Below are 9,942 nucleotides of genomic sequence, written 5' to 3'. Positions count from 1 at the left end.
TGCGGGGTTTACCTGTTGTCTGAGGAAGATGCCCCCCCCTCCACCAGCAGGCTCAGAGCCGCATGCATCAGTATGCACCCCTGCACTGTTAAAAGGACACACAGAGCCCAGGATTTACCATGTCCAAATGGTTTGAGTCTGTTGGTCCTCAGTGAGCTTCCTCTCACCCCCACCTCCAGAGCCAGCTGGGGTCTCAGCCCCATGCATGCTGCGCTGTGGGGGGCTTCAGGCTCTCCCCCACCTCCTTCTTGTATTTGTCAGGCACAGTACAGAGACCTGGTGCTCTGTAACTGCTGATTAAATGATTTTTCTTGAACTTCAGTAACTCTGGGTCAGGCTCTGACCCAGTGAATGTTTTGCAGAGGCACTCTGCACACCCAGTTTCACCCCTGGATGACTACACGCCTTCTTTTTATAAAACTGCATAAAGGTGAAGGTTTTTTCCTTCTCTGTCTCCTCCCAGACCCCTTGAACCATAATCAAGACCTAGACAAGGTGCCCCATCCTAACTTTTAGCTTTGGTGCAAACCTAAAGAACTGAAGTGACACCCCCCTATGCCTCCCACCCCGCCGTGCCCCCAGCACAGCGCTCCTTTGCAGCACTGGAAGAGACACACAGCAAGAAGCCATTGTCTAAAAACATAATTTAATGTGGTGTTTTGGTGATCGTGGTCAAGGACTGAATTCTTTTGCAGACAGGAACAGATTTGCCGTTAGTGACACCGTCATTCGCACGAGCATCGCGTTGCACAGAAAAGAAAAGTTTACACTTGACCCCATACAAACGAAGCAGCAGAGGAAAAACCAGTTATGGCCACTCCATGAATAATCAGAACCACTTCATGAATAATCAATCCGATAATTCGGCATCGTAATTAATACTCATCGACCAAAAAGAAAACGACCGGTTCAAATTCCACGTGTGGCACAGGCTGAACTCTGAGCCCCCGTGCGCACCGCGGGGACGACTCGGGAGTTTCAAGCCGCTGAGCTCCTGGTGTGACACACAAAACACCAAGGCTGACAAATGGACAGCGGGGGCTCAGAGCAGGGTATCGCTTTGTTTCACTCGTATTTCGTTTCCACGGGAAAAGAAAAAAAAAAAAAACATACGAAGTGGTAACGAAGCTAAAGTGACCTGCGGAGACAGCGGACACCAGTGGGAACCGCGGCACGATGGGGTACAGAGACGCCAGCCAGCCCCACACGCATCACTGGTGGGGTCAGCAGGGTCGTGTCGCTCGCTCTGTTTTAATCGGGGTATAAAAGAAAGCCAGAGAAAGTGCTGTACTTATTGTTGTTGCCTCCGTGCGCTTTGCCTCCGTCCAGCTTGACGTACACCTCGTCGCCGGAGTCCAGGTGCAGCACCACGCTGTTGCTGGCGTAGTCGTAGTTCTGGTCGGCGTCCTGGGCGATGGCACTGGCCCGCACCTGCCAACACAGCCACGGCCGCATCAGCCCCCTCGGGCCCCCGCATGCCCCCACGCACCCCTCTCCCCTTCCCCAGGCCCCAAGGGGAACGGGGTTTCGCCGGGGCTCTGAGCTGAGCCGCTGCCGTCGGTGCGCCGTCGGGGGCTCCATCCCCGCATGGATGCCGGGGATGCGGCGGGGCACCTTGGGGCTGGCGGGGGGTCTCGGGGTGGGGGGGGGGGGTCCCGGCACCCACCTGCCCGTTCTTGCAGAGGTCGGCCCACATGCTGGTGCCGTCGCCGCCGCGCATGAGGATGTGGTAGGTGAAGAAATAGATGCCGCGCACCTGGCAGGTGAACTTGCCGCTGGCCGGCTCGTAGTGGTTGCCCAGGTTGGTGACCACGTCGTCGAACTTGAGCACCTCGTAGCCTTCGTGGGGGCTCTTGAGCCCCACGTAGAAGGCGATGCGGGGCCCGCTGAAGGCGGCGCTCAGCCCCCCCGCCGCCTCGCCGCCCCCCGCCGCCGCCCCGCCGCCGCTGCCCCCGCCGCCCCCCGCCCCGGGCAGCGGCAGCCCGGGCGGCCCCGGCTTCCCCGCCTCGCCCCTCTCCCCCGGCGGTCCCCGGGGACCCGGGGGTCCCTGCTCCCCGGGGGGGCCCCGCGGGCCCGGCTTGCCCGGCCGACCCGGCTCCCCTTTGGGACCCTGGTGAACGAAGGGCGGCGGCGGCGGGGGGTTGGCCCCCGGGTCCTGCAGAGCCTCCACGGCGGCCGTGCTGCCGGGGCCGGGCGGCCGGGCGGCGCTGTAGGGGTCGCAGATCATGCGGCAGGTGCCCATCATCTCGTAGTGGGCGCCGCTCTCGGCGGGAGCCTGCAGCAGGAGCAGGGGCACGGCGACCAGCAGGGCGACTGCCATGGCCAGGGCGAGCCCGGCGGCGGCCAGCAGCCGCCTCCTCCGCTGCCAGAGCCGGGAGGCGAGAGACAGCAGGTCCTCCTTGCCGGGAGAGGTAATGGTGGCGCGGGGGCCGGCCGCTCCCTGCGGGGGGGGACGGCAAAAAAAAAAAGAAAGGCGGTGAGCCCCCCCCCCACCGCCGCCGCCTCCCCGTCGGGGCCCCCCTCAGCCCGCTCGCCCCTCCATGCCGCCGAGCCCCCCGGGCTCCCGGCGGGGCTGGCACGGAGCTGGGGGGCGGCACGGAGCGGCACGGAGCGGCCGCCCGGCGCTGCCCCCTTCGCCCGCCCCTCGGCGCCGCCCCGACGTGGGGGGAGCGGGGCGAGGCGGGGCGGCCGGACCCACCTGCGGGGCCGGGGGCTCGGGGGAGGGCTCGGCACCGGGGCTGAGCCGCTTGCGGGGAGCCGCTTCGCTCGCCGGGGCCGGCCCGTGTGCGGAGAGATGCCCCGGGCACCGGCGGCGGCGCGGCCCCCCCCGCGGCGGGGCGGGCGGAGGGGCGGGGAGCGGCGGCGGGGCTTCGCCGGCCCCCGACGGCCGGCACCGGTGCGGGGGACCCCCCACATCCCCTCCTGTTCCGTCCCATCCCGTCTCATCCCCTCCTGTTCCGTCCCATCCCGTCTCATCCCCTCCTGTTCCGTCCCATCCCGTCCCCCCTCGTCCCGTCCCCCCGTCCCCTCCTGTCCCCCCCGTCCCGTCCCGTCCCGTCGGGGCAGCACAGGCAGCGGCTTTGCCGTCCTCTTACCCTCGTTGCCATCCTCCCCTCGGCTTCCTCTGCCTCCTCCCGTCCAGCCTCAGCCGTGCCGAGCCGAGGGGCCGAGCATCCCGGAGCAGAGCGCCCCGGTGGCCCCGCACGCCCGTTCCGGCCGCCTCGGCCCCCCCAGCTGCCGTGGGGGGGGGGAGGTGGAAGAAGGACACGGCGAAGAAATGCCTTTTCGCAGAGTTTGGGCTGGGTTACGGCACGGTGTTTTGTAGGTTTCCCTGCGCGCGTTTGCGTCCCAATCAAGCGGTGTTTGCTTTTCGGTTTGGTTTTATCCCAACCCAGAAATCGTAATTAGTTGCCTTTGATTTTTCTGCCTAAACGGTGCTAAGGCGGCGGGAGCTTTTCCGCATCGCTAAGCGCCTCCAGGGCTCTGCCCTGCGGGGAATAAACGGGGAATAAATGGGGACCTTGCCCCAGTTCCTAGGGGTGGGCTGAGCACCCGTCCCGGCGTGGGAGCGCAGCCCCTGCGGAGATGTCCCGTGGGCAAGGCGAGTCCCCCTGCCTCGGAGCACGGGGGTGGGGGGCACTTCGAGGGGGCTCCCCGCAGCTGCAGGCGGTGTGGTTTGTCTTAAAACAGACAAAACCTGCAGGTCGAGAAGCGAGCCGCCCAGCCTGATCCCACGCTTGTTGAGGATGATGGCCCGGAGGCATCGTATGCAAATGGTGACACGCGTTTGTTCCGAGAGCGGCAGGAAAAAAAAAGCCCTAAAAGGGCTCTAGGACTCTTTGTTAGCTCTCCTTGAAATTTAAGGAGGGGACAGCAAGGCTGTTCCGTCTGGCATGCATGCACTTGAGGACCAGACCTCATCCCAGTTATTCCGATGTGAGCATCCTGCGTGCCACCCTGGTGTTCCTCGGGCATCACGCTGCTGCTGCTGCTGCTGCTGCTGAGGGCAGGGTCCAGCCCTGGCCCTCCGGGTCCTTCTGATTTTTTTCACGTCTAAGTATGTAAATCTGGAAGGGAAATTAATCTCGTAAATGAAAACCTATCCCTGAGTATTGTATCGATAGTCATTTTAGAGTAACGATGCCTATTACTTAGCACAATGCAGCTAAGTGTTCTAAGAGGCAAGATTGTGACAAAGACGTAAGTCCTTTTCTCTCCTCTGAATTAACAGTGGCATCCTACAGTGTTATTATAAGCCCCCACACTTGTCTAAAGCCTTGTAAAATGATTTCTGTTACAGCCCTGGTATAAGTTTCCATATATTAACTGCATTAAACACAAATACATTCACAAATAAATTACACCGCTTTGTTGATCATCCCCACTTTAGCTTCTGTTAATTTCCCTTTTGTTCTGGAATTTGCCACTAGCTTGGCTCTCCCCGTGTACGTGAATCCTCCCTGTTCCCCCAGAGCTCTGCAAACCTCACCAACGTCTCTTTTTAATCTCCTGTTTTCCGAAGGCGGCAGCCACACCGTAGCTTCCCTAACCCTTTTCTGAATAATTAAGTTCCTGCATTATTTGGGCTCTGGTGCCACTTCCCTATTTGCATTAACTCCCTTTTATAATGAGGTGACCGGTACCGGGAACGTTATTCTGACGGAGGCTCACCGGCCCCTTCTGCAAAACCAGAATAATTTGGGCGACAGGGGTCTGCTGCGGGGACAGGAGGAGAAACGTGGTCTAACTTCCAGCAGGACAAAACTGGCACACTTCTTAGGAAGGACAGTTAAGCACTTGAACAAGCAGGCAGAGATGACGGAGATATCAGCAGTGAGGTTTAGGTGCCAGATTCCAGCGGTTTTGTTTGGGAATAATTTAATTACTGCTCTGTAATGCAGTGAGAGGGGCTGATCCCTGAGTTAATCCCTCCACCGGATTGCTCTAAGGCAAACACAGCGTGACTTCCACGTACACTGCATCCTCTCCAGGAGGATCTGGGTTTCTGGAGACCTGAAGCAATGGGCTGAGGGATGTAACGCATCCCGTGCCCCCTGTCACCAGTGCGGTAGCCAGGCAAACCCACTGATCCCACACCGGGGTGTATTTAGGACTGGTCACAAACAGAACTGTTGAAAAGTTTGGGCTTTTATATAGTATATATAAATATATATATATATATATAAAAAAATATATATAGAGTATAAATTCCCAAATTTATACTGTCAAGAACGCAGACACTTTGCACCAGAGCTCCAACTGGCTCTGGCGTGCCCAGTCCCCCCTTTCTGAGGGGGAACCCAATGAGGAACATTTTTATTTCCAGTTTGGATTTCAGTGCCTAAGTTCTGCTTTAATCCCCTTTTTAGGTTTCTTTTGAGACTTGGCCCTTAGCTTGGAAATGTAAGAGCTGTAACAGGTCAGGTTTGTTATTTAGCAAAAATGACAATATCTATTTAATACGTCTATGTCAAGTCGATGGTGATACTGCCCTTGTATTTTCTCTCAACCTGCAGCAATTCATGGCTTAGGGACTTCCTGAACCATAGTAAAATATTTTCAACAAGCTGAAATAAAGAACACTGTGAGTAAAGACACAGACCTTGGATCAATACCCTCATCCCAGTGACCAGCTTTGCTTTGCTTTCTTTTGCCATGATTGATGAAAGTTTTGGATAACATTGCCCTCTGCTCCCCTCAGGTGTTTCATTCATTGCCTTTCTCACATCACGAGACTCGCAGACAATTCTCATTGCCAGAATTAACTCTCTGGAACTTCATGTATTCAACAGCCAGTAAAACATAATATATATACTCCTTATACTAAAAAGTTCACGTTTCTTGCTGAAAGCAGATTTGAATCTGTTAATGTTCAGAGTGCGTATAACATGATTTCCATTCACAAAATATAAAATATGAAGGTACTGGCTACTTTTACTTAATGGAGGGAAAAGTTTAGAAATGTGTAGGACCTTGGAGAGCAGAGGAAACATTTCATTACATTGAAGAAGGACAGGAGCTGGTTCTCATCTTGCTGTCTGGAAGGCAGGGTTGGGATACCCCACAGAGGCTTGTGCTGACATAAGAGCAGGGCCATGCAGCCAGAATAGGGCCCCCAATAGTGACATGGCATCTGTTGCAGACCATGCAGGAGAAGTTTTTGTACACACACAAAACAGACGCTGCCATCGGATAGGCTTTACTGTGTTTATTGATCACTGTGAACGGCTGCTACTTGCATTTTACAGTATCCACTTGCTGTACGTGAAAGATAAAATCTGCTGGTTGTCTCTTTGCAACGGGGTGCTTAGGTAAATATGCTTAGCTGCTTACAAGGAAGCAGTACAAAACACAGAACTGCCTTCAGGGCACTGCTTGGAGAAATACCAACGAGTGTGGAGACAATCAGTGGAAGACAAATGTCTTCACATCCCCAAAACAGCAGCTGCACATCAAACTCAGGAGAACTCAACTGATATTTTCTGGAAAAGAGCAATCAGAGGGGCTGAACCTTCCTCCCCACTTTAGAGCCAGTGGGACTTTGCTGTTGCCTTCTCCCAAAGCAGGATCACACCTTGAAGTTAATTCATGAGAGTTTATCTAGACAGTGTGGGACGATGGAGATCTCACAGGACTGAAGCTGATGCTGAAGATGCCTGGTCCCCACACCGATACGTGTAGCTGCTCATGTCCCCAGGAACTGGGAAGGGAACAGCAGCTGATCCCCAGCCCTGGCAGCCAGGGCTGGTGGAGGAAACGTCAGTGGAGCTCTGGGCTGTCTGCGGTCCCCATCCCCAGAGCAGGTCCTCAGCTGAGCTACGGTGGTTTTGGAGAGGAACAAAAATGTCCTTAAAAAAAGGCAGGATCTGAGCAACATCACTTGTCAAACTGCCAGGTTTGAATGAAGTCTCACTTAAAGACAGTAAATTAAAATGGAGCAAGAGGCCAAATTTGCTTGCTCTTAACCAGCTGAAGGCTAGAAACGTGGGCCACAATGAGAGCAAATTTAACTCTCCTCCCCAAGTCCTCTGATTCTCAGTGTGTTTACAGACTGCTTGAGGAGAAACAGGTTGGCCCCAGATTTGTCTTGTTCAATTTGTGTCCTTGGATAACTAATGCTTTTCCAGTGTGACTGCTGGAATTAACTCTGCACTGTCTACACAACCAAGCAGCTGTTTTTATCATTGAGCTGGGGCCTTCCATACAAACTACAAATGATGAAAGCATGGTTATGGTAAACATAGGGGTAACTAGTACATCCAACCATGTCAGGGAACTTGGAGATCTAATAGATCCTCCCCCTGCCTTCTGAATATAACACTTGCGTTTGTCCAAGCTCTTCAGCAATGTCTGTGCCTATAAAACCAAACCCTTGGCAGAGTCTCCTGTTGAAAATCACCCGTTTCTCCTGTTGAAAGTCACCCATTTCTCTTCTGAGCCCTTTGAAATGCCTGGCAGGACTCAGCTCTCAAGCCTTCGTGACTTCAGAAGAGGGAAGGGGGAGGCTGGAAGGTCAGAAGAGCTAAAATCAGTCCAGTTATGCATATCCCTTGTCTTAATTTAGCAAAATTCCCACATCCAACCATTAGGCTAATTATTTCTATTCTGTGAAGGGAGAAATTGCTGCGGGGAGTTGATGTGCATGGGCAGCTGGTTTAACCAGGATGAAAGACATCCATTATAAACACTTCTGAAGTGTATTTGGGCTTCCCTCTGGGACTTCACTAAACCTGCGGTCAGGTACCAGAGAGAATTTGCCCCCTCAAGACAAAGACAAGAATAAAATTAGTAAGAAATAATGGCCAAATCCACAGGTGTGACAGATGGTGCTGAATGGACATCTGTGGCATAACATTCTGCTACCGTGAAAAACTTTTACCATACATCCCTCCAATTAAATGTGTTCTGCTGTTAATCGTATAGCATGAAGAGAAAGATGTAGGATTGCAGAACCAAACCACCTAAGGATGTCAGGATTTGCTTTATGCCTCTGTCGGTTGTAGGAAACACAGAGAGCAGGGTGTAAAAGTCTGAGGAAGACGTATGGAAGAGGTGAGGCTGACAGTCCAGCTCTGCGATGCTTGCTCTGGTGAAAAGCCCTGTGAAAAGGAGTCGGTCCACTGAGCAGAGGCAGCTGCAAGGTTTGAGCAGAGACAAGTCGCTTTGTACCTCAGGACAAGCAGCCCCAGGTGAAGAGACTTGGCTGCTGCTCCTGCAATACATGTACCTTGGGGTGCTGCTGGAGAGGAGACAGAGAACCAGAGCCAAAGGTCAGGGGAAGTCAGTCCTGGCGCAGCCACGTGGATCAGCTGACAAGAACACGTACCTCGGGGATGCTCGGGGAATTAATAAGAGACTAATGGTGACAATTATTTCTGAAAAAGCCTGGTTAACCCAATAGAAAGATTAGCTGTAATAGAAAAACACAGATTTCTGGAAAAATGGAGCTTCGGGAAACTGAAGTAGGAAAGATGACTTTGTGAGGTTAAAAAAAAAAAAGTTCGATTAAAACGTGATAAAATTGTCCCGACATACATAGCCATCTCTGATGACCGATCCGATATAAACCCAAATTAAAAGCATGACAATGGGCTTTATTTAGAAACATTCTGACCTTTCTCGTATGACTTGTGTCCTGCCGTCTCGTTACTTGTCATTCTCAGTCACTGTATGTTGCTTAAATCAAAAGTGTAAGCTCTCCAGGGCAAAGGACTGCATCTTTTTTTTCATCTGCTTTGCACAACAATGCATGCAGCAAGGAGACACTTAAAACTGTTAAATAAAACACAAATAAAATATTTAAGCTCCAGTTTTGCAGCTTGGTTAATTTCCTTTGCAAGGAAAAAAAATAAAAATCTGTAGTGTGGATATTAACAAGAAGTTTTTTGTTCACTTAAGCCAAACCTAAGCTAAATAATAACCATGGACAAGCAAGAGATCTCCTTGGCAATGATTTTTATCAAGTTGCAGAGCAGTTCCTGGGGGAGAACAGTGGAAGCTCCAGTGCTTGGGATTTTGAGGGCGAGTTTGGGCAAAGCCAGAGACCGCACTGCAGGGCTCGGTCCCCGCTGGCAGGAAGACGAATGCGAAGCCCTCACAGTCCTTTCTGTTTCGCTCTTCTATGATCCTTATAAGAGAGATTGATGCTGACAGCATCCAGGTGGTGTGTCCATGACTCAGCTGTCACGTCACTGCTTACAGCTCAAAGCCAGTGAGTCAAGGAATGAAAAACAGGTGGAAGGAGGAGGAGAGCCCTCCCGAGGTGCTCACCTCCAGCCATCTCTCGCTAAGCGAGCGGAGCCAACTGCAGCAGACCACAGGGGCAAGGAAGAAGGAGAGGCGATGACAGAAGGAGCGGCTGGTCACCTTCCTCCAAGGAGACAGCAGGGTTGCAAGCCTTTCTCCATGCCTTACGTGGTGCGGAAGAAAAGCCTGGTGCGAGTTAATGTACTTCTCCAAGCCAGAAGTGTCCGCCCTGTGTGGTAGGCCTGAGGCCTGCTGACACTTGTGAATGCGCACCGTAGGCAAAGCTGTGGGTGAAACAAATATCAAATCCATCAAGTTCAGCTCATGTTAGGCAGAAAAGGTAACCTTGCAAACGTCTGGCCGTGTGCTTTTGTCAATGCAATGATTAATGCTATAGATCTGATCCCAAGTGGTACCCTTGATCCTTTTCTGAGAATGTGTCCTCACTGTGCTGGTGGCTGTGGTGACAGGAAGATTCACAAAAGAAATCTGGGATCTAAACATGGATCTAATTTTTTTACAACTGCCTTGACTTCAAGGCTTCCCTCTTGTAATTCACAGCTGCAGAAGGTCGATGCCATTTTCAGAAGGTGGGTATCCCACCTCTGTCTCTGACTGCAGGCATGATCAATGTCTAACACATGGAAATCTCTGCAGGGCTGGAAACTCCACAACCACCCCAAGCCATCTGTCCAT

General features: G+C 53.1%; 1 protein-coding gene across 2 annotated transcripts; it reads right to left on the bottom strand.

The window, feature by feature from the left end:
• Window positions 1-629: 629 nt before the first annotated feature.
• On the bottom strand, window positions 630-3,349 carry C1QL2 (complement C1q like 2). 2 transcript variants are annotated; one of them, XM_066999839.1, is made up of 3 exons: window positions 3,096-3,349; window positions 1,667-2,440; window positions 630-1,431 (listed from the first exon to the last, which is right to left on the bottom strand). In XM_066999839.1, exons 1-3 carry the CDS (start codon window positions 3,105-3,107, stop codon window positions 1,252-1,254), a joined length of 966 nt encoding a protein of 321 aa, XP_066855940.1. In that variant the 5' UTR covers window positions 3,108-3,349; the 3' UTR covers window positions 630-1,251. The 2 variants fall into 2 exon arrangements, with proteins under 2 accessions (XP_066855940.1, XP_066855941.1); XM_066999840.1 differs by lacking the exon at window positions 3,096-3,349 and adding an exon at window positions 2,699-2,817.
• Window positions 3,350-9,942: the final 6,593 nt, after the last annotated feature.

Source organism: Anser cygnoides, chromosome 6 (genome assembly GCF_040182565.1).
Source record: "Anser cygnoides isolate HZ-2024a breed goose chromosome 6, Taihu_goose_T2T_genome, whole genome shotgun sequence".
In the NCBI taxonomy this organism is placed as follows: Eukaryota; Metazoa; Chordata; class Aves; order Anseriformes; family Anatidae; genus Anser; species Anser cygnoides.
Note: the sequence above shows the minus strand (reverse complement) of the source record. Positions and strands in the feature narration are given on the sequence as shown.